Source organism: Mandrillus leucophaeus, unplaced genomic scaffold (assembly GCF_000951045.1).
Source record: "Mandrillus leucophaeus isolate KB7577 unplaced genomic scaffold, Mleu.le_1.0 Scaffold491, whole genome shotgun sequence".
In the NCBI taxonomy this organism is placed as follows: Eukaryota; Metazoa; Chordata; class Mammalia; order Primates; family Cercopithecidae; genus Mandrillus; species Mandrillus leucophaeus.
In genome coordinates, this window is record NW_012105265.1 from 552,688 (window position 1) to 577,493 (window position 24,806).

The 24,806-nt window shown below is 37.5% G+C and overlaps 1 protein-coding gene across 1 annotated transcript in view; it reads left to right on the forward strand.

Moving 5' to 3' along the window:
* The window catches only part of MSH3 (mutS homolog 3), a 234,120-nt gene that overhangs the window by 169,146 nt on the left and 40,168 nt on the right, over positions 1 to 24,806 (forward strand). The window contains exon 20 of the mRNA XM_011995562.1: positions 1,013 to 1,170. Coding sequence (XP_011850952.1) covers positions 1,013 to 1,170 — 158 coding nt within the window. The remainder of the gene's footprint in view (positions 1 to 1,012; positions 1,171 to 24,806) is intronic.

Sequence of the window (24,806 nt, forward strand, 5' to 3'; positions counted from 1 at the left end):
GTCTCAGCCTCCTGAGTAACTGGCATCATCACACTCAGCTAATTTTTGTACAGTTGGGGTTTTGCCATGTTGGCCAGCCTGGTCTCGAACTCCTGGCCTCAAGCGATCCACCTCCTTGGCCTCCCAAAGTGCTGAGATTATAGATGTGAACCACCATGCTTGACCGGCTTGGCTACTCTTGACCAGGCAGCTATTGCCAAAGGGTGGGATTCACATAGCACAGAGCATGGATGCCCTGGGCTAACTCCTCTGCCAAGGGCTGTATTTGGACAATTTCCCTTAGCAGGGGTGTGTACCTGGAAAATACTATAATTGATCAATACAGAGAAGTTCTAGAAAATTAAGTTGTTGCAAGAGTTATAGTTCTGCCTCCTCCACATGCTCTGGTGAATGCTAGTAAATAATTAAATGCTGATAAAGCAATGTCTAGAATTTGATGTTATAAATATCTTTTAATAGTCATCTACCTGTAACTGAAAAATTGCTTCCAAAATTATATGTGCTGCCAACCCCAAATAGGGCTGTGGGCAATTAGATATGTAATACCTGTTGTTTTAAGATGGACAAATGAAAATTGATAGACTTTAAACATAAGCAATAGGTAGAACATGCACATAGGCAGATTAAAAAATGCTTAATGAGAAAGCCATAGCAGTTATCCACTTCTGGTCTTATTTCCTTTTTAATACCCAGGAACAGCTGTGTGTGCTGCTAAGAATTTACTTTTCTGCAGTATCACACAGTTCAGGTTGAAGGACTCTATTTAAAAACTGGACAAAAACCACCTTCTATTTTCTGTTTTCTTTGCAACTATGGCCATAGAGACACAGTTCTGGTCAGTGAAATGTAAGTCTTCTGGGAGGATCCTGGATTCTGGAGGACCGCTTTCCTTTTGTGATATTTATGTTGCAAAGTAATGTTTTGCCTAATGCCTTTCCATTTATGAGACAATTGTGGATATTATCTAAAAACGTTTCTGGTACAATAAGTGAAATTCCTTTCTAATTTTTAGGAGGACTCAGAGAGAGTAATGATAATTACTGGACCAAACATGGGTGGAAAGAGCTCCTACATAAAACAAGTTGCATTGATTACCATCATGGCTCAGATTGGCTCCTATGTTCCTGCAGAAGAAGCGACAATTGGGATTGTGGATGGCATTTTCACAAGGTAAGTACGTTAATTCAGTTTGAATATATTCTTGAAAATAAGTCAAGCCCACATTATCACATGAATTTTCCTTTTGTGTACATATTTAGATGCTCTTAAAGCATTCATCATTTAGGAAAGGTCAGGCACGGTGGCCCACACTTGTGATCCCAGCACTTTGGAGACCAAGGCAAGAGGATCACTTGAGTCTAGGAGTTTGAGAGCAGCCTGGGCAACATGGAAAAACCCCATCTTGACAAAAAATCAAAAAATTAGCCAGGAACCTGAGGTGGGAGGATCACCTGAGGCTGGGGAGGTTAAGGCAACAGTGAGCCAAGGTCACACCATTGCACTCCAGCCTGGGCAACAGAGTGAGACCCTGTCTCAGAAAAAAAAAAACAAAAAGAAACTATTTTTATCATGACTGATAATACTAGAAAGAACTTAGGAGTTAATTTTGTCCAGTAGTTTCCAAATTATTTTTAGTTATTGAGTTCTTTTTTATTTTATTTTATTTATTATTATTATTATTTTTTTTTGAGATGGAGTTTGGCTCTTGTTGCCTAGGCCAGAGTGCAGTGGCACTATCTCGGCTCACTGCAAGCTTCACCTCCCCAGTTCAAGCTATTCTCCTGCCTCAGCCTCCCGAGCAGCTAGGATTACAGGCACCCGCCACCATGCCCAGCTAATTTTTGTATTTTTAGTAGGGACAGTGTTTCGCCAGTTGGCCAGGCTAGTCTCGAACTCCTGACCTCAAGTGAGCCGCCCGCCTTGGCCTCCCAAAGGGCTGGGATTACAGGCATGAGCCACCACACCCAGCTGAGTTATTATTTTGAAGAAAACCTTTTGTAGAAAATAAATATTTAAACAGATAAAAACAGATCTGCTCTGTCTTCCAGGGGTAGAAGGCTTGGAGACTTGGCTGTTAGGCTTTGTAGAGCACAGTCTGAAAACTAGTCCATCCTTCCCATTTTAGGTGCAGACCTGAGACAAACTGCAAAAGGCATTGGACCGAGATCATTTTGTTGATATCCCTTTTTACTCTACGAACATTACATGCAACTAAGTCTTACCCTCAATGTGTAAACCTAAATTTTATGCCATGTTACGAATATGAGTGAAACATCCTGGTTTCACTAAGGAGAATTCAGAGTTTAATCTGTTTAACACCTTCTGATTTATCAGTTCTTAAAGCATTGTGTATATGTCTTACATGTACATTTCTAAAAAGTAAATACAGTCTCTGTGCATAGTCAAGCTCTGTGTATAGAGTGTCTGAGTTGTTGTCCAGCTACATATTTATATAATATTTGACTATGGAATCAAATCAGAATATATCACATGCTAATGTTGATATTCTTGAGTAGACACTAAAATGCTTTAAAAAACTTCATTTTCCATCTGAGAATGAACAAAGTACCCTGAATTCTGTTTGATGCCATGTCACCAAATAGGTGTTATTCTGATCCCCATATATGTTTAACTCAAAATAAGAAATTTAAAGAGTCTTTCTTTAGTTCTTAAGTCTGTAATTCATTTTCTATTTTATAAGAGAAACAAACCAGATATTTTATTTTGGTTACAGTATTAAGGAAAGTAACAGAGATATTTAGTGAAGAAAAAAAAAGAGAAAAAAAGAAAAAAAGTATTGGTCAATATAAGGGGATTTACCTGGAAGGGAATCTTGTTACTGAGCGGAATGTCAAGATTGTTTGTAGATACAAGTAAAAGAAGGGTTTATTTTTGTCATATAAGGAGAAGACTGGAGGTGGGTAGCTGCTTCTGGTGTTTCAGTGGCTCTGCCATTTCACTGGCCTTTCCCTCAGAGTTATAAGATTGCTGCTGCAGCTCCAGGCATCACATTCCTATTCACATGAGGTAAAAAGGAGACGCGACTGCCATAGCTTTCCCCACTGCCCCTCTGTTTGTTTTTGTTGTTGTTGTTGTTTTGTTTTGTTTTAGGACATCAGTAGGTTTTTAGGATCCTCCCAGAAAACTTACATTTCAGTGACCAGAAGTATGTCTCATGGCCGTAGTTGCAAAGAAAACAGAAAATAAGAAGGTGGTTTTTGTCCAGCTTTTAAATAGAGTTAAGCACAGTAATTGGGAATACAATCAGTGGTAATCAGAAAATAGTTTCTGTCATAGGGTGTGAAATCAGTAATAATAGTAACAGCTAAACTTTATGATATCTTTACAATATTAGTGTAATATTCTTATCAAGGTACAGGCACTGTTACGTGCACCTTATATAGAGTACTTTATGTAAAGTACATTCAGCGAGTACATGTCTAAGCGTGCTAAACTATGCTAATTTCAAGAAATTGGAGCATTTATTCATTCATCCAACATGTACTAAATGAATACCTAACATATGGCAGTCACTGAGAATACAAAGGAACCACAGTTTTTGATTTCATGAAAGCTACCTAGTGGAGAAAATCAGCATTAACCAAATAATCACATGCAGAAATGTGAAACTGCAGCTATGACAAGTCTATGAAGGCTATATGCAAGATGCTGGGTTAGGCTATGATCCTGGGATATGACCTGGTTGGGGACGTCAGGGGAAGGCTTCCCTTAGCAAGTAACTTTTGAGTGCCTATCTGAAGGATGAGTGTAAGAAGGAAGGAAGAACATTTCAGAGAGATCATGTGCAAAAGTCCTTTAGCATAAAAAACGTAGACAATGAGTGAAGGCTGGTCCTCCAGGAGAGCAAGATTCTAGGTGAAGCATAGCCATGTTAGGAGTTTATCCTAAGAGCCATGGTAAACTGTTGAAGAATTTTAACCAGGATTTTGCATGATTATGTCTGCATTGGTTACACTGTAAAGAACGTCTGGAGAAAAAACCAAGTAGATCAGAGGAACCCAAAGAGCAGGCTCTTTTGGTGGTCCTGGTGAGAGGATCAGTAGCTTGGATTAAGTTTGTAGTGCTAGTTTAAGTGGAAAGGAGTCATATTTGAAATATATTTGGGAAATAAATCACCAGGACTTGGTGATAGATGGGGGTATGGCAGCTGAGATACATGGAGTTGTCAGAGATGACATTGAGTTTGTGCTTCTGAATGGTAAATGCTGGCATTTGCTAGAAGAGGATGATGTTTTTTCATAGATTCTGACTTTATCTTTGTATATAATAAGTAGAATTATTCTGAGACATTCAAAGGGAGCTATTATGTAGTAGGCAGTGGATATAAAGTTTAGATTTCAGAGACAGAGATCAAAGGTAAAGATGTAAATTTGTTGTGAGACATTTTTGTGTACATGATTGGGTGTGGATGAGATCATTTTGACAGAGAGTATAGTGGAGAAGATTAATATTCTGAGACTGAACCTTAAAACTGCTGAGATTTCATAGTTAAGTAAGAAGTTAAGATTGAAAACCAACAAAAGAAGTGTAGCCAGAGAAGCAGGAGAAAAAACAGGACATTACAGCGTCACGGGAGCAAGGGAAAAGAGTGCTTCAAGAAGAAAAGAAGTGGTCAGCAGTGCTGAAAGGTTAGGTGAGGTGAAACCTGAAAAGTCACCTTTGGTCTTAGCAAAATAACGGTCACTAATGACCTTAGCAGGAGCTGCTTTCGCGGAGTGGTGGGGCCACACTCCAGTTAAAAGAGAGCTAAAGAGTGAGTTAGAGGTCAGGAAGTAGAGGGCGTTAGTACAGGTGATACTGCGAAGGCTGGCCAGGAAGAAGGCAGGAGAGATCCAGTGAGGGGCTTGTTTTGTTTTTAAATGGTAGACTTGAACGTATTTCAATAGGATATCCAGTGGGATGTGTTATACCCAAGAATTTATGATTCTAAAAAAAACAAAAAATTAATTGATCACCTTTGGAGGATCCTAGAATGAATCCTAATGATATTTAAAATAAAAATATCATTAGTCACTTTGGAGGATGAAAACTGAAAAAGAGAAAGATCCAAGCAGGTATCCTATCTTTTCAAATAGGTAACAGGGGGAAGTTTCTCTTTATAGAAATGTTCCAGCTAATAAACAAAGCAGGAATAAGAATTAGAGTATCACCCTTTTTGCAACCCCGATGTGATAACAGGTTTAAGTAATAATCAGAAATGGCTGCTAATGTCACCAAAGAACAGACAATCAGACATCAGGTAAAAGTTTGTGACAACTTATGATGTCTTCTGGCCCAAAAAAATCAAACCGAATAGTCGGGCGCAGTGGCTCAGGCTTGTAATCCCAGCACTTTGGGAGGCCAAGGCGAGTGGATCATCTGAGGTTAGGAGTTCAAGACCAGCCTGGCCAATCATGGCCAACATAGTGAAACCCGTCTCTACTAAAAATGTAAAAAATAGCCAGGTGTGGTGGTTAGCACCTGTAATCCCAGCTACTCCAGAGTCTGAGGCAGGAGAATTGCTTGAACCAGGGAGATGGAGGTTGCAGTGAGCCAAGATCACGCCACCGCACTCTAGCCTAGGCAACAGAGGGAGACTGTATCTAAAAAAAAAAAAAAAAAAAAAAACAAACAAACTGAAACTGTTCAGACCTCTAGATCTAGATATCAATTTACAAGAGAAAAAGAGAATAGAGGAACATGTTGAACACCACCATGGGGATACTGTCAGCAAAATCTAGAATGTAGGAAACTGTAGGACAAATGGCTGGTGTTTTTTTAAACAAATAAATAGCAATGACAAAAAAAAAAAAATAGTTGGGGAGAGAGGGAAGAGAACCTGCATATTAAAAGAGAGTTAAAGACCAGTCACCCAGTTCCAACATACAGATCTTAATTCAGTCCTGACTCAAACACATAAACCTTTGTTTCAAAGCACTAGTGAAACATTTAAAAATTTTTGAGCACTGACTAGATATCTAATGATACTGAAGAATTACTTTAAATGTTTAAGTGAGATAAATAGTGCAATGCAATGGTTATGATTTAATAGAAAAATCCTTACTTTAGTGATACATGCTAAAATGTTTACGTGTTACATGATCTGCTACCCAATATTTACATCACAATAATCAAGGATGGATAGGGAAATTTGGTAGGATAGAGATGAAATGAGACTGGCCATAATTGATAATTGTTTGAGTTTGATAATGGCTACATTAGAGTTGCATTATGCATTTTTCTTTGTTGTACATCTTTGGATTTTTTATAAGTTTTTTGTTGTTGTTGTTCTAAAGTTCATGGGATTTAGCCATTTGAGAAAGAGACGAGATCTTCGTGTAGGATAGGCATTGTTTGAAACTGTGGGTATGAAATCAGTGCATTGAATTGCAATTAGCATTTTGGGGCAATACTTCCTAGATTGTGCTTTGTGTACCACATCATAGCATATCAGGATGCAACCAATATCCAGTTGACCCAAATAAGCTTTTTTTAAAAAAAAAAAAAAAATGCAGTAGAATGGAGTAGAAGAAAAGATATCAAAATCATTAATTTATAGCATGTGGCATAGAGGTGGAGTTATGCAATAAGAAGGCCATTACATTTTCATGTCATCAGTAATGATATAAAAATTATAATGGTATTAGGAGATGTTAACGTTGGCCCAATAATGAGATTTAAACTCTGTTGTGCTAAAAACATATATATATTTTGAGATGGAGTTTCGCTCCTGTCGCCCAAGCTGGAGTGCAATGTCGTCATCCCAGATCACTGCAACCTCTGCCACCTGGATTCAAGCTATTCTTCTGCCTCAACCTCCTGAGTAGCTGGGATTACAGGCACCCACCACCACGCCCAGCTAATTTTTGTGTTTTTAGTAGAGATAGGGTTTCGCCATGTTGGCCAGGCTGGTTTTGAACTCCTGACCTCAGGTGATCTGCCCGCCTTGGCCTCCCAAAGCACTGGAATTTCAGGTGTGAGCCACCGCACCCCGCCAAAAACATGTTTTTATTAAAACCTTAGTGCGCTATAATTTTATGCTAGACATTAGGGATACAAACCTGAATAAGATAATTTACCTGTCTTTAAGGAGCTCAAGTGCAGTAAGGGAGATGGAGAAGCAAATCTTTACAATTTGGTAAGACCATGCAATACTAGAGAAGTGTATGTGTGTGTGTGTTTATTTGCTTGCTCATTCATTCATTCATGCTTATCCTGCCATCTTCCAGAAAGGGGTGAGGCAGCTTGCAGAAAATTCAAACTAGCATAAGTGAATAAATAAGGATGAGGGCTTAAAATGGAGCCACGACTGAGGCTTAAAACATCAATGCCTAACACTGCTGTGGATAAGCCATAAATCTGGTTCAGAGGTTTCCACAAAGCTAAATTTGTTCAGTTAAATAGTTCACAGGGCCCAGAAAACCAAATGAATTAATTAGTTAAGAAGAAATTTTTATTGTGTTTGACAGCAGTCTTTTAGTAATAAAATCAGCTAGAAGAATATGTTGGGTAGTATCACATAGACCAGGTTTTACTGGGTCCCGTTGGTTAGAGTTTAGGAAACAAATGTTCGATTATGTTATTCTTGGATCACAGGCTCCACTGAGACAGAAATGGTGCTTGTTCTGCATACCTTTGATCCCCTATTCCTAGTACTAAGTAGATGTGCAGTAAATATTTGTTTAAAAACTGACAATAAAAAATTGTAATATAAATAAGATGTGTTGACATAACTCTGTTTCTTAGTCCAGATTTCTGGAATCTGACTGAAACATCCCCTTGTGATTCAAGCACCATCTAAAATAGTATATTGGAGCTTCACTAAGTTTTGCCACAGGACTCAAAAAGTCATCAAATTTCTATGTAAGGTTCAGTCTTACAAAGAAAACACTTAAGTTTAGGTATGTGGCAGAGTAAGTTATTAATACACAGGGAAAGAGCAAAAATTCCAGTGTCATGGAGGTGGAGACTAACCATGGAGATTAGTCTGTCCTGACAACACTCTGTGTACCAGTGCACCTTTGTGATGCTGAGTAAGAGGAGATTGATACTTCATGAAGGTCCAGGTTAAGCTTAGTTGCTCAGTCTGGACTCTGGTCCCTAAAGTGGGAAGTCTCAGGCAAATCTGAGTATCAGACCATGCCAGCAATTCAACTCTCTTAACCTGCTTCTTTCTCTGTAAGATGGGATAATCATGACACTTATATTCCAGGGTGTTGTGTAGTTTAAATAATGCGTATGAAACAATCTAGTATCTGACATATAATAGTTCCTCGGGAATATTAGTTATAATTTTAAGTCCCATCTCTATGACACTTACTCTGACCATTTCATTCCACAATGGTCTATTTATGGTAAACTCCTAATGCCCTATTTATTTGGACTCTGAGTTATTTCAGTATCTATCTTAGTTCATAACTGGTTATCCCATGCCATCATGCTATTGTTCACTATTTGAGGGAAAGAACTCTACTCCATTGTGTATCCCCTGTCCCACTCAGGATGGCAGTAAGTATAGCTATTAATATAAATTAAAATCAATCAGAAATGAAATCATTTTCACATTTATATTACATTGTTTTCACTTCATCCTGGAAGTTTTCATTAGTCTGAAACATACCCAGAGATACTGATCCCATATTTCAAAATTGACCACAACTTTAAAGCATTAATTAATTAATAAAGAATTACATGTGCCAGTTTAAAAAGAAATATGCAGATTATGGAGATTTAAATACTGAAATATGGGACATATTCCTGTGCTCCGCCATTCGAGTAGCTGTTAGTTTATCAACCTTCAGGTCATGTTTATAGAAGCAGTCTGCCATAGGCCCTGTGTCCCTGCGTATTCTTACTGAGTATATCAAGAAAGCCCCAATTGCTTTTTACATGGGCCATTTATTTGTCAGGGTTGTGCTTGCAGCAGACAACCTGGAGGGATAAGTTAGTTCCCCCCTTAAAGAGGAAGCTTGCTTCCCTTGTTGTATGTACAGCATCCATGGTACGTCATCCTCACAGGACTTGGGGGCTAGTGCAAACCAACATGAGTAATAAAGTCTTTTGTCTCTGACTCAGTGGCCTTGTATCTTCTGCTGGCATCTATGAAACCAGTGGTATTAGGGTAACTTGTTAGCTTTTAAGTAGAGTAAAATCCTAGACTTTACACAGTTTTTAATAGGTCAATAGGATTCTCAGATCTCTTGCTAATATTAATTACCTGCAAAATGTGAGTAAACCAGCTATGTATGGGAAAGAATGGGGGCTTTAGATCTAGAAAACTCAAGATTCTGTACAAGTTCTTCAGCATCCTGGCCATGTGCAAGTTACTTCATCCTTCTAGAACCCTGAGAGAAGTACTGTGCCATAGTCAAAAGAATCAGACATGTTATATATACTTGAGTACAAATCTTGCTTTTCCCTTTTAACAACTCTGTGACCTTTTTCGAATTACTACTTCTCAGTGTCTCTGTTCTTTTCCTGTAAAATGGAGATGATACTACTTACCCTCATATATTATTGCGGGAATTAAATAAAGTACATGAAAATGCCAGACACATAGTAGGTACCTGGTAAATTTTAGTTTTTTTTTTCTTCCAGATTCTATGCCATTAGTATTTTAGATTTAAAAGTCTGTCTTCATATATGTATGAGTATAATACTCAGTTTTCTAAACTTAGCATCAGTTTTTGCATCTATAAAACAAAAAGTTCGATAATACTGACTTCACAAGGTTGATTTGAGATAAGTTGTAAAAGGATGTGAAATCACTATGAAATGCTCCTCTTAGTTAGTCTCTTTGAAAGAAATTGACCAAATCTAATCTCCCTGATATTTTCCCTCTTGGAGTGCTGTGGCCGTAATCGAATTGAGAATCCAGGAACCTACAGGTATTGGGGAAACCCCCACCCCCGATATTCAATGTGAGTTCTTTTCTATTTCCCTAAGCATCCGCTGGTCTGAGAAATAAAGAGAAAGAGTACAAAAGAGAGAAATTTTAAAGCTGGGTGTCCGGGGGAGACATCACATGCCGGTAGGTTCTGTGATGCTCCCTGAGCCGTAAAACCAGCAAGTTTTTATCAGCAATTTTCAAAAGGGGAGGGAGTGTACAAATAGGATGTGGGTCACAGAGATCACATGCTTCACAAGGTAATAAAATATCACAAAGCAAATGGAGGCAGGGCGAGACCACAGGACAGGGCGAAATTAAAATTGCTAGTGAATTTTCGGGCACGCATTGTCATTGATAACATCTTCTCAGGAGACAGGGTTTGAGAGCAGACAACCTGTCTGACCAAAATTTATTAGGTGGGAATTTCCTCGTCCTAATAAGCCTGGGAGTGCTACAAGAGACCGGGGCTTATTTCATCCCTTTGGCTTCGACCGTAAAAGACAGCCATCCTTAAAGGGGCCATTTCAGAGGCCTACCCTCAGGGGCCATTCTCTTTCTCAGGGATGTTCGTTGCTGAGAAAAAGAATTTAGCGATATTTCTCCCATTTACTTTTGAAAGAAGAGAAATATGTTTCTGTTCCTCCCGACTCACTGGCAGTCAGAGTTTAAGGTTATCTGTCTTGTTTCTGAACAGTGCTGTTATCCTGTTCTTTTTTCAAGGTGCCCAGATTTCATATTGTTCAAGCACACATGCTCTACAAACAATTTGTACAGTTAACGCAATCATCACAGGGTCCTGAGGCGACATACATCCTCCTCAGCTTACGAAGATGATGGGATTAAGATATTAAAGTAAAGACAGGCCTAGGAAATCACAAGGGTATTGACTGGGGAAGTGATAAGTGTTAATGAAATCTTCACAATTTATGTTCTGAGATTGCAGTAAAGACAGGCATAAGAAATTATAAAAATATTAATTTAAGGCACTAATAAATGTCCATGAAATCTTCACAATTTATGTTCTTCTGCCGCATCTTCAGCCGGTCCCTCCGTTTGGGGTCCCTGACTTCCCGCAACATAGAGGCGCCACCCACACAGAATGGGATGATGGCAGTGCCTTTCCTCCTGTTCCTCAGGAAGTGGCTGGCTTGGAAGGTGGTCGCATGGAAGATGCACATCCTCCTCCATGCTGAGACATGCCTTTATCTCATGACCCAGGAACAGCCTCAAGGAACTGGCCCAATTGCCAATCACTGTGTGAAAGAACAAATAAGCTTTAAACCTTGTCAGCACCACATTTGTTGTTTCAGCATAGTAGGATTCATTCTCAATTAACTCCATCAAACATACCAGTTTTTTAGCTACTTTGGGATATATTTTGCAGTGACTTGGTCCTGGTGGGTAGTGTTATTTGGAAAGATATGCTTGTTACAATATGTGAAAAAGAGCCAGTTACAAAGCCTGGCATTCATTTCACTTTTGTATGAGTAATTGTATGTATAAATATATGCAGAGAAAACCATCTAGATGGAAGGCTTATTCCAAAATACCATGGGGGATATGGCTTTATGGTGATTTTTCTTTTCTTGTGTAAATTTTTTAATTTCTAAAATAAATGTGTAAAAAAAAGTAAAACTCCTCACCCTCACAGATTACCAGTGTTGGTCAAAATGAGATGTTTTATAGGAAGCTGGTGAAATGCTTACATGGTCACTGTCTGGCAACTCTTTTTCTGGGGCAAATATCTCTGTCCTACCCAGGGACATGGAATTTGGGGTTTTAAGCTTTAGACCATCCTGGGCACTTCAATATATCAGACCTTACACAAAGTTTTTCCCAGACTATAAGTAACCCTAGTTCTTATTCCTTTAGAAGTTGATGGCATTCTGTCTGGGAGAGAATACAAGATTCAGAGATTTATGTATTTAATTTTCATAATAAAACACTGCTCATATGGCACTCTTACACTTTTTTTGTGTGTGTGTGTCTTTTTGTTGTTGTTGTTGTTCCTTTTTGTGGAGAACAGGGTCTCGCTATATTGCCTAGGCAGGTCTCAAACTCCTGGGCTCAAGCTATCCTCCCACCTCTGCCTCCCTGAGAGCTGGGATTACAGGCATGAGCCACCACGCCCAGCTCATATGGCACTCTTAACCCTCAGTGCACATTCAATTTTTTTTTTTTTTTTTTCACGGAGCTTTAAAAAAAATATAGATGCCTGAACCCTACCTCCAGAAATCTTAAGTTGGACTGGGGCAGTGTCTGAAAGTCACATTTTTAAAGTGTCCCAGATGATTTTTAAAGTGAAGCCAAGATGTGGAAGCACTTCCCCGAGCCCTTGCTGGAGAAATCGTGTGTTGAATTATAAAAATAATATATGCTTATTATGAAATGTAACAGTGTACTAGGGTATGAAGTGAAACAAAAACACCCCCATTCTCCCCAGGTCTACCATGTTTCTTTAGGTAACATTTCACAAGTCTACAAGTATACATCTTTCTTTTCTAAAATGGTATCGTACTAAGCATTGCTATTGTATAACTTGTTTTTGTTTCCTAATAATGTGGGAGACATATTTCTCTATCAGTTTATACAGATTAATCTTGCTCTTTTTAATGACTGCAGTGTATCTGGAGTACAGATACTCCTTGATTTCTTTAACCTCCGAGAGTTCCGCCTGGGACAGGCTGCCCTTTAGTATATGGGACATGTTCCCTATCCGTTCCCCTGTGCTCCCCTATCTTCCTGTTGTTACCACTGGAAAGGAATCTATATGGACTACATTAAATTTTATCCTTAGGATATAATTATATCCCATTAAATTATATCCCTAGGATGTAGTTTAATAATATGCCCTTGTAGCTTGCGTTTATTTTTTAAGAAATAATTCAGACATATAGTAATCCTCCATGCACCTTCCACCCTACTAAAGAAATAAAACACTAGAATGCAATCGAACCTCTAATCCTCACTAATCCCATTGCCCTCTACCCTATCCATAGTAAGTAACTGGTTGTCCTTGACTTTGGTATCCATCCCATGCATCTCTCTACATTTTTACTCATTGATGTTTTTTGAAACAATGCATGGAAGTATTTGGTATGCTTTTAAACTTTATACACAGTGTATCACACTATATTCTTCTGTAAGTGGCTTTTCCCCCCTCAGTGTTATATAGTTACAAAATTCATCCATATGGGTACATATACTTTGAGTTCATTAATTTTTCCATTAATTATGAATTATGATGGTCTATTTTATGAATATATTACTCTTCACTCATTTTTCTTGATATGATGCCAATTTTTTGCAAATATAAACAGTCATATTTGTGACTTGTCTCATACTCCTAGTGCACACAAGGGAGTTTTTCTCAATCTAGGAGTGGAATTGTTGGATTATAAGGAACATGTGTCTTTCATGTTCTCCAAGGAGGCTGTATCAGCTTAGAATCCCACTACCAGTGTTTAAAAGTTTGTTCTCATGCTTAAAATAGATTAGAATAAGAAATACTCATTTGATGATATTTCTATATATTCTCCAAAATTGCTCATAAGAACATTTTCATTTTTATTAATGTCCTTTACATGAAGTGCCATCTGGTAAATTATTTTTTTGTTAATGCTAGGAACATTTTTTCTCTCCATGTGCATACTGTGCCTGTTTACAAAAAGATTTGAAGCAATTTATTGGCCTTTTCTGACAAACTGCCAGACTTCCTGCTATCAGCCAGTGGCTGCTTCCTCTTTAATTCCTTTTTGTCTTGGCTGCCAAGACAGCAAGAGCTAAACTCAAGGCTCAGGTGTGAAAACAAATTTGGTTTAGTTTTCCCCTTCGCTTCTTATATGGGAGTATTTCTCTAGCGTCATTCTTAGAACAGCTGCATCAGAATCTTGGGGATGCTAGTTAAAAATGCTACTTACTAAGCCCTTTCACACATCTTTTTAATTGGAATCTCCAAGGTGGTACGCAAGAATTAGCATTTTAAAAGCTCATGCTAAGCTCAAATGTAAGAATCTACGGTATGGCTTGTAATCTTAGTTTCATGTAATTCTTTCGTTAGAATATGTTGTTCTAAATCACTTCAAATGCTTTTTGTACTCAATGGAAAAAATATTAAAATCTAGCAGAATGAGATATTTGCATAAGATTTAGCTCCAAGCTTTGTCTGTAAATTGATTCTGTTATCAATTTGCCATTTAGAACACTAGGTTTAAATCTGTGGATTCCATAAATATTCATTGAGTGCCCACTATGTGCTATACAGTGTGCTAGAAGAAAAAGTAGTAAATAGATGAAAAGCTATAAACAGACAGGAGGTTAGGAATTTTTTTTTTTTTTTTTTTTTTTTTTTGAGACAGAGTTTCACTCTTGTTGCCCAGGCTGGAGTGCAGTGGCATAATCTTGACTCACTGCAACCTCTGCCTCCTGGGTTCAAGCGATTCTCCTGCTTCAGCCTCCCAAGTAGTTGGTATTACAGGCATGTGCCACCACACCCAGCTAATTTTTGTATTTTTAGTAGAGATGGGGTTGCACCATGTTGGTCAGGCTGGTCTCGAACTCCTAACCTCAGGTAATCCACCTGCCTCGGCCTCCAAAAGTGCTAGGATTACAGGCGTGAGCCACTGCACCCAGCCTCCAGAATGTTTTATCTGAATACTCTAACCTCACATGAATCTTTTCCTGAATAAGAAACAGGTTTTTTTTAAAAGTAGAGTTTTGGCAAACACATACATTTGCCTCTAATGGATATATCTGTGCATTATGATATGTGTACTCATCAATGAAATATTTCTAGACCTGTATTTCCAAGGATCATTAACATCCTTGAATGCATCACTGAGATAAGATGTTTATTATCTTGATGAATATGAACTTAAATCTCATCTAGCCTTTTAGACTCAGTAATTAAGTTTTAGAAAAGCAATGAATTATTAAGTCTCATTAGAAAGCAGTTTGAATAAAGCAAAACAATTGGCCTCTTCTCTCAGCATAATTTATTTCTATTAAACATTAGTGATTAATGTTGGTGAAAAGGGGTATTTACTCCAAGTGGCCCATAGTTAACAATTTTCATGCCATGCTACTTACATAAACTCCCTCTTCTGACACCCAGCTTCAGAGAATGCTGTGTATTCAGAGTGGCATGAGTGTGTTTATCTTGAAAGAGAATTGGAAGGTAATAGACATTCAAGTACTTAGTAACTGATTTGTTTGCCCAAGTTAGTGTAATTCAGAAAATATTTATTGAGCACCTACTGTGGAATATTTGTACTCTATACAAAATATATTCTTTATGGACAGAAAGAAAACATCTTGAATCAGTCCACACCTTCTAATTAGTTGTAAACAGCCATACTAAAATCCACATGATAAGTGAGCACTAAATGAGTAAGTTGTTATGATTTTATTGGCGTTAGAAATGTTGTCTTATGAATGTCTCTGTGCTTTCTTTAGCTCTTGTAGCTGTGTCCTCTATTCTTAATTTACTGAGAGTTTTTATCATGAATGGGTGTTGGATTTTGTCAAATGTCAGACAAATCTCCTGATTGAAGATCCCCTGGAGATAGATACTGTTGTAGCAGGTATGATGAAGGAGACCTTTAGACACTATTTTTTTAAAAAAAGACTTTAATTTTTTAGAGCAGTTTTGGGCTTACACCAAAACTGAGAGGAAGGTATAGAGAGTGCCCATCTACCCCTGCCACTGCCCCTGCACAGCCTCCCCTATTTTCAACATCCCCTACCAGAGTGCTCCCTTTCTTACAATTGATGAACCTACATTGACACATCATTACCACCCAAAGTCCATAGTTTACATGAGGGCTCATTGGGTAATTTATAAACAAAGTAAATTTATTACAGTTCTGTAGACTGGGAAGTCAAGGTCGAGAAGCTACATCTGGTATGGGCCTTCTTAACTCCATCATAAAATGTCAGAAGGCATCACATGGCAAGGGGGCTTACTAGAAAAAACCAAACTGTCTTTTACAACAGACCCACTCTAATGAAAGTAACCTACTCCCATGATAGCCCATTAATTCATTACCCCTTAATCCATTAATCCCCAAATGGATTAATCCATTCCTAAGGGCAGAGCCCTGATGACCCAATTACCTCTTAAAGGCCCCACTTCTTAATACTGTTACATTGGGAATTCAATTTCAATGTGAGTTTTAGAGGGGACAGACATTCAAACCATTCTGCCCCTGGCCCCGCAAAATTCTATGTACTTTTTGTATACAAATACATTCATTCCATCTTTATAGCCCCAAAGTCTAGAGTCTCATCTGAATCAGATGTCAGTAATGCTGAAGGGACAATTCATCTTGAGGTAAATTTCTTACAGCTGTGAGCCTATGAAATGACCATGTTATCTACTTCCAAAATAAATGGTGGGACAGGTATAAGACATTCTCATTTCATAAGGGAGAGATAGGCAAGAAGAAAGGAGTAACAGGTCCCAAGTAAGTCCAACACCCAAAGGAAAAACTAAGCCTTGAGACTTAGTTTATCTTCCCTGGTTCCATGTCTTGCTTCCTAGATACACTGGTTGTGGGGATTGGATCCCAGGGCCTCAGACAGCCCCACCACCTAGGCTTTCCTGGGCTCTCCCAGGCTTCAGTTCTCGCAAATAAGAGTCAAGTGCCTGTAGCTTTCACAGGCTGAAGCTAAATGCTGGTGGTTCTACAGTTCTGAGATCTCAGCAGGGTTCTGTTCTCACTGCTCCACTAGGCATTACCCCACTTGGGTCTGTTTCTCCTGGCTCTGGCTCTGACCCCACATTTTCACCTGGTATTAATCCACAAATGGATTAATTCATTTATGAGGGCAGAGCCCTTATCACCCAATCACCTCTTCAATGCCTCACTTCTTAATACTCTTACATTGGAGATTAAGTTTCAACATTAGTTTCAGAAGGGGCAAAATTTGAACCAAAGCACTGTTTATTTTCTTTTCCTGTCTTATTGCATTAACTAGTACTTCCACTACAGTGTTGAAAAGGAGTGGTAAGAGGTGACAGCTTCCCATTTTGGCTGATCCTGGTTGGGAAGGCTTCAAGTTTCTCACCATTAAGTATGATGTTAGCTGTAGGTTTTTATGTGAATATTCCTTATCAATTTGAGGAAGTTCTCCTCTATTCTTAATTTACTGAGAGTTTTTATCATGAATGGGTGTTGGATTTTGTCAAATGCTTTCTGCGCATCTGTTGATATGACCATGTGATTTTTCTTCTTTAGCCAGTTGATGTGATGGATTATGTTAACTGGTGATCAAATGTTGACCCAATCTTGCACACTTAGGATGAATCCTACTTGGTTGTGGTCTGTTTTTCTTTTTATACATTGTTGGATTCATTTTGCTAATATTTTATTTAGGATTTTTGCATCTATGTTCATGAGAGATATTGGCCTGTAGTTTTCTTATAATGCCTTTGTCTGGTTTTGGTATTAAGGTAATGCTGGCCTTATAGAATGTGTTAGGAAGTATTCCCTCTGTTTCTATTCTCTGAAAGAGATTGTAGAGAATTGGTTTAATTTCTTCCTTAAATATTTGATAGTATTCACCAGTGAAGCCATTTGTGCCTGGTGTTTTCTGTTTTAGAAGGTTAATAATTATTGATTCAATTTCTTTAATAGATACAGGCCTATTCAGATTGTCCCTTTCTTTTTGTGTGAGTTCTGACAGATTGTATCTTTCAAGGATCAGTCTGTTTCATCTAGGATATGACATTTGTGGCCATAATACTGTTTACAGTATTCCTTTATTATCTTTTTAATGCCCATGAGATCTGTGGTGATGTCTCCTCTTTTATTTTTAATATTAGTAATTTGTATCCTTTCTCTTTTTTTATTAGCCAAGCTAGAAATTATCAATTTTCTTGATCTTTTCAAAGAATTAGCTGTTGGTGTTGTTGATTTTTCTCTATGAATTTTCTGTTTCCAGTTTCATTGATTTCTGCTGTAATCTCCTCATTTATTGTCTTCTGCTTACTTCTGATTTAATTTACTTTCCTGTTTCTGGTTTGCCCTGGAACTCTTATTTTTAAGAATCTCTACAAGTGACTCTGATGCACAAATTTAGGAGACATTGTTTCCATTTTAATTTCTTACATTTTATAGGAAGAAAAACTGAGGATCAGAGAGATTTTGTCTTACATGAGGTTATAATGTGTGCAGTTATAAGAATGCATTCTCTGGTTATATTGGGTTCCCCTGTATTCATCTTATTAATTTATCTGATTAATCTTATCCATGATGACGGATTAATCTTATCTTCCTTTGACAACCTTAATTATGTGTAGTTTTCCTAGCTAAAGGTTAAGGTTGAGTGAAAGCATTTGCTCTGTTAATTATTTTTCTTTGCATTTCTTGGTACTTTCCCACAGAGTGTACTACTAGCATGTTACAGGATGAGTTGCCCAATCAGCACAGTGTGGATTTTCTTTGGAGGAAAATACCTGTGTCCTTCATAAGTGTCCTACACATGCTTTATAGATAGGTCCAGTGAACACTGTCATGTGAGCCAGTAGAAATTTAGAATTTTTCTGGATTGTTCTCCTGATTCTCATCAGTGTTTCCATGGAAATTGAAAGATTACTACAGTGGTTTTTGCTTGATTATATGTGCAGTTTAGTATTATAACTTTTATAAATAAACTTTAAATACTGTAGTGTGATCTTGTCGCAACCATTAGAAAGAAGGATTATATTAGAGGAACTTTTTGTCTATTATAATACAGATGCTTCTCAAGTTAAAATGGGACTGTGCCCTGATAAACCCATCATAAGTCAGAAACATCATAAATCAAAAATTCACTTAATACTTAAGTAAGCTCGTTATAAAATTTAAAAATAATAAGTCAGGGATTGTCTTTAATTTTACTCATGCCAATAAATGTTTTTCATATTGCTAGAAGAAGGCTAGTCATTTCTGCCTTGTCTTAACAGAATGATACAATATAATTCTTAAATATATCATTTGTGATTTTTAAAAATAACTTTTGTTTTTCTAATTACACAAGTAATGCATGTTCATTATGCAAAATTTTAAACTCAAAAGAAAAATTTTTAAATCACTTGTAATTCCACCACCTGGAGATCATTGTTGTTTAGGTAGATGGCCTTCCAGGCTTTTTTTAAATGCACACATGTAGTGGTAAATCATTTGTAATTGCATTCCATTTCTAAGTTAATGTTTATGTTTAATTAAATACAAGACAAATTTACTAATTCATGCTTTTTATTTTTATTTTTTATTTATTTATTTATTTATTTTGTTTTATTTTTTTTGAGATGGAGTCTCGCTCTGTCGCCCAGGCTGGAGTGCAGTGGCGCGATCTCGGCTCACTGCAAGCTCCGCCTCCTGGGTTCCCACCATTCTCCTGCCTCAGCCTCCCGAGTAGCTGGGACTACAGGCGCCCACCACCTCGCCCGGCTAGTTTTTTGTATTTTTTAGTAGAGACGGGGTTTCACCGTGTTAGCCAGGATGGTCTCGATCTCCTGACCTCGTGATCCGCCCGTCTCGGCCTCCCAAAGTGCTGGGATTACAGGCTTGAGCCACCACGCCCAGCCTAATTCATGCTTTTTATGCCTTTTAAATACCATATGTTGCCTACATATCTTTCAGTAATTGGTATTCTCTTAGTCTTTACTCTACTTGGACTTTAGTTTTTTGGGGTGTTTTTCTTCCTTATACCATCCTTCTTAAAAGTTAGAGTACTTTGTTAGGAAATTAGTTATCTTTTGTAAAATGTATGTAATATACAAACACACACACACACACACACACACACACACACTCTCACACAAGAAGCTTCAACTTAGACATCCATTTTGGACAGAGTTCTGCAAAGTTTTAAACAACCTGAAGTGAATGGGAACATCTTCAGTTTCAGAAAGCACACAAAATAAACTATCACTGAAAACCCTCCCATACAAAGCACTTAGAGGATAAATCTATATTCCACTTATATGAGATACCTAGAATAAGCACATTCATAGAGACAGAAAATAGAATAGAGGTTTTCCAGGATGGGGAAAGGGGAGAGTAAAGAGTTACTTTTAATGGATACAGAGTTTCTGTTTCTGTTTCTGATGAAAAAGTTCTGCAAATAGAGGCCCAACATGGTGGCTCATGCCGTAATCTCAGCACTTTGGGAGGCCGAAGTGGGCAGATAACCTGAGGGCAGGAGTTAAAGACCAGCCTGGCCAACATGGCGAAACTCCGTCTCTAGTAAAAATACAAAAATTATACAGGGTGGTGGTGCATGCCTGCAATCCCAGCTACTCAGGAGGCTGAGGCAGGAGACTGCCTTGAGCCTGGGAGGCAGAGGTTGCAGTGAGCTGAGATTGTCCCACTGCACTCCAGCCTGGGCAACAGAATGAGACTCCATCTCAAAAAAGAAAAATTCTGCAAATGGAAAGTAGTGATGGCTACACAACATTGTGGATGTTAATACTACTGAACTGTGTATCTAAGAAATACTAAAATGGTAAATTTTATTTCATATATATATATCATAAGTTTTAAAAGCACTTGAAGTATGTCCAATAATCCTATTGTAACAGGAATAATCATTGCCTCTTTTTAATTTTTAATACAAATTTTAATACAATTTTAATATTTAAGCTCTAGTTATCATTCAATATGAAAAGTCCTCTTTTCCTAATTGAAGTATTTCTCCCTTATACTAGCATTTTTCTTGCAAAAGGCCCAGAGATTGTGATTTGAAGAGACAGAAGCCCACTCTGTTTGCCTAATTGAGAGACATCTAGAATATTATCACAAAATATTAAGATCTCATAAAAACAAACTCTTTTTCAAAATTTCAATGAAAGTGTTTTTGATTTTAGAAACTGACTCAAAAAAGTAATAATTTCTTTTCTCCATTAATGCTTTATTAAGCTTTGTTGACCTAAATAAGGGTTATAGGCGAGGAGGGGAGTAGAGGGATTAGAAAGATTAGTCAGCTGCCACTCCTAAAAATATCAGAGTGATTTTTTTTCCCCTTAATCACATAACTGTAACCTTCTGTCTACTCAGAGCAAACTAACTCTAAGATGAAACCTAAAGAATGGATTTTTCATTTTTTACTACATTTGACTGTAAATACAGACAGCATGATAATAACATATGCTGTGGAATTCCCTAAATCTCTAACGTATTTTAATATCTGAAAATTTTAAGGATCATTGTTTAGTATAGTATGTCTTATAAATGATTGTTGATTTAATAAAAATCTATAAACTTTATTGTTTTTTCTTTTTTTTTTTTTTTTTTTGAGATGGAGTCTCACTCTGTTGCCAGGCTGGAGTATGGTGGTGCCATCTCGGCTCACTGCAACCTCCACCTCCCTGGTTCAAGTGAGTCTCCTACCTCAGCCTCCTGAGTGTGCCACCATGCCCAGCTAATTTTTGTATTTTTAGTAGAGATGGGGTTTCACCATGTTGGCCAGGATGGTCTCGATCTCTTGACCTCATGATCCGCCTGCATCAGCCTCCCAGAGTGCTGGGATTATAGGCGTGAGCCCCCGCGCCTGGCCAAACTTTGTTGTTAATATATATCTTACCTTGCTTGTAAAACATTTTAGGCGTAAGCCACCACGCCCAGCCAAACTTTATTGTTAATGTATGTCTTATCTGGCTTCTAAAACTGATTTTAGGCATGAGCCACCGCGCCCGGCCATCTTAGGCACTTTATTGAGATATTTACAACATAGCAGAATAATAAGAGACGAGAATGGTATCCAAAGACTCTAGATCAGGGAGAAAATAAGAATTGAATTATGAGATAAAGCCAGGTATCTATTTGTTATTATAAGATGTTATTCAGTTGTTTTCTAGTAATCAAACTAGAATAAATAAACTATACATTTCTTAAAGGAAATTAACAGAAAATACGTTTATCAATAAACAGTTCCCACAATTATAAATGCATACGTCCCCAGTAGCCTTGATGACTGGTTCATGAGCCAGTATTTATTCAGTGTGTACAGGGCAGCATTGCTGCTTCCATTGCTGCTACATCCATACCATCAGGTGCTATGGAAAAATAGAATTGTAATAGAAAATGTGTTGGCTCCTAATGCAATGTGAGCGCTCCTTCAAACTGCCCTCCAGGGTGCAAGTCCCACAGAGCCACTTCTGAATAAGAGGCCTAATAGTGCTGGGTTCTTAACCAGAGTGAACATCATTCATTGTATCTAATCTGCAAAGTGAATTTTCTTATAAAATATTAAATTGTTTTTAATTAAAAATATATTTTAAATATTAAAAAAAGTTCTAGAAATGAACAGTAGTGATGGCTACACAACCTTGTGGATGTTAATACCACTGAACTATGTACCTAAGAAATGCTAAAATGGTAAATTTTATGTTATATATATTTATCATAATTTTTAAAAGCACTTGAAGTATGTCAAGGAATCCTATTGTAATAGAAATAATTGTTGCCTCTACTTAACAATTTTAATATTTAAGCTCTAGTTATTACATTTTAAATATAATAAAATATATTTTTATTTTAAATACTTAATACATAAATACTTATATATATATAAAATAATAATACTTAAAAATAATGAAGTAAGCATATTATTTGAACAAAGGATTGAACAGCTAAGAAGATATTTTAAAACCTCTGACCTAGTAGTATAGTGAGGACCATTGCCTAATAAAAGTATGTCCAAGATCTCCTGAACACTGGCCTGCCCTCCTTAAGAAGGAAACTCTGTAATACCATGAGGCACGTAGGGGTGACTCAAAAAACTCCAGGCCAGAAACCAGAAGACGTAAGTATTTGTCTCTTGTCTGCCACAGATTAGCCCTGTCATGTTGGGGAAGTGACTTGACCTCTGAAATGTCTTACCTCATCTGTAAAATAGGAGTATAAAATGATTACTAAAAACTTGTCCAGCACCAAGACCTTTTCAGAATTCTTTCTCTTGCCTCAAAGATGGCAAAGAATGTGCCATCAGACAAGCTCTTCCCTTCTGTCAAAAGAGAAGAACCACTGGAGAAAGAAATGACCAAATTCGATGTAGAGAGCTTAAGCACAGAAAAAAAAAAAATGTAGGCGAAAGATAAGTAGCTCTGTCTAGAGCAATTGCCTTTTGTTGTTTACAGCTTGTCTAGGTCAGACCATCCCATAGGAAAGGTTTGGTAAGAACTAAGGCATTTGATAAAAGATGACTGAGAGACTGGGCTTTGATGCAAAGATCATCAGAAGCATCTACAGCAAGTGAGTAGTCACCAGTGACAAAATCTCCAAGTGAGGCAGGCTGGAGAATGAGTGATCTGTTAGTCTTGCCAGAGAGGAAGGTATTAGCAAAGGCAGATTGGATAAGCAGAAGGTAAAAAAATAAAAAACAGCAATAGCATTTTTTTTTATATACTCCATTAGCACAGGTTTGGCTTTACCAATATAGGAAAGGCATTTTTACACTAATTAGGTCATTGTGAAAAATAACAATTGGAGTTATTTTTTAAATGCAGTGTTTTTAACTATGAGACTGGGTGTGGTGGCTCACGCCTGTAATCCTAGCACTTTGGGAGCCTGAGGCGGGTGGATCACTTGAGGTCAGGAGTTTGAGACCAGCCTGGCCAACAGGGTAAAACCCTGTCTCTACTAAAAATACAATAATTAACTGGGCGTGGTGGCACATGCCTGGAGGCTGAGGCACGAGAATTACTTGAACCCAGGAAGTGGAGGTTGCAGTTAGCTGAGACTGCACCACTGCACTCCAGCCTGGGTGACAGAGACACTGTGTCTCAAAAAAAAAAAAAAAAAAAAAAGAAAATATTAATACTGTGAAGGTTGTGTGCCAGTCTTTAATGACAACAACCAGTTATATTACTATAATAAGCTTTCCATGAAAACACCAAAAAGTACTTTTTGATACCTTATTAAAATTTAAGATTCTGTCATATTTTTTAGAATTATATACATTATAATTTTGTGTTTTTTAGAATAAGCTCGGCAATAGTGTACAAGGATATCCTAATCTATATGGAAGCACAAAGGAACATATAAATTTAAATCCTTTTGTTCCTTGATCAGTCAGTTCTTTTTATTTTAAACTTTAATTTTGGACATTCACAAAATTATTAACTCTCGAGTGATGTGGGTTGAGTAAGTTGTATTACAGTTCTGGAAACAAATCATTCATTTCAACATATATTGAATGTCTTATGTACAAGACACTCTGCCTAACATTTGAGGGGACTACAAAGGTAAATCAGTGAGGCCTGTTCTCAAAGAACATTGACTTCTAGAAAGATGACAAGAGAAAGCTCTTCTGGTCAGTTCTATGGGAAGGGAATCAGGGACAGCTACACAGAAGCAGCTTAAGGATGATAAGGCTTCCAGTCCATAGAAAGAGAAGGGTGAAGATGATTCCGGATAATGGAACCATGAGAACACACAGAGGGATAAAGGTGTGTGGCATCAGCTCTTTAAATATTCTTTAAAAAAAAAAAAAAAGGCCTCTGAATTACAGTTTTCCCTCAGTATCTGCTGGGGACTGGTTTCAGGAGCCTCCAGTATGAAAATCAGGAGATTATCACCTGATATAAAATGGGATATTTGCATATAACCTGTGCACATCCTTTAAATACTTTAAATCATCTCTAGGTTACTTATAATACCTAGTATAATGTAAATGCTATGTAAACAGTTGCTATACTGTATTATTTTTAACATTTATATTATTCTGTATTTTTTTATTTTTATTGAATATTTTGGATCCACAGTTGATTGAATCTGTAGATGCAGATACGGAGAGCCGATTGTATACCCTCTAAAAGGATGAATTTTATGCTGTGTCACTTATATCTTAATAAAACTGTTATTTTTTAAAAGTACATGCCATGTGTTAGGGATGGCAAGGATAAATTGTTGTGATGGTGACATGAGATCCT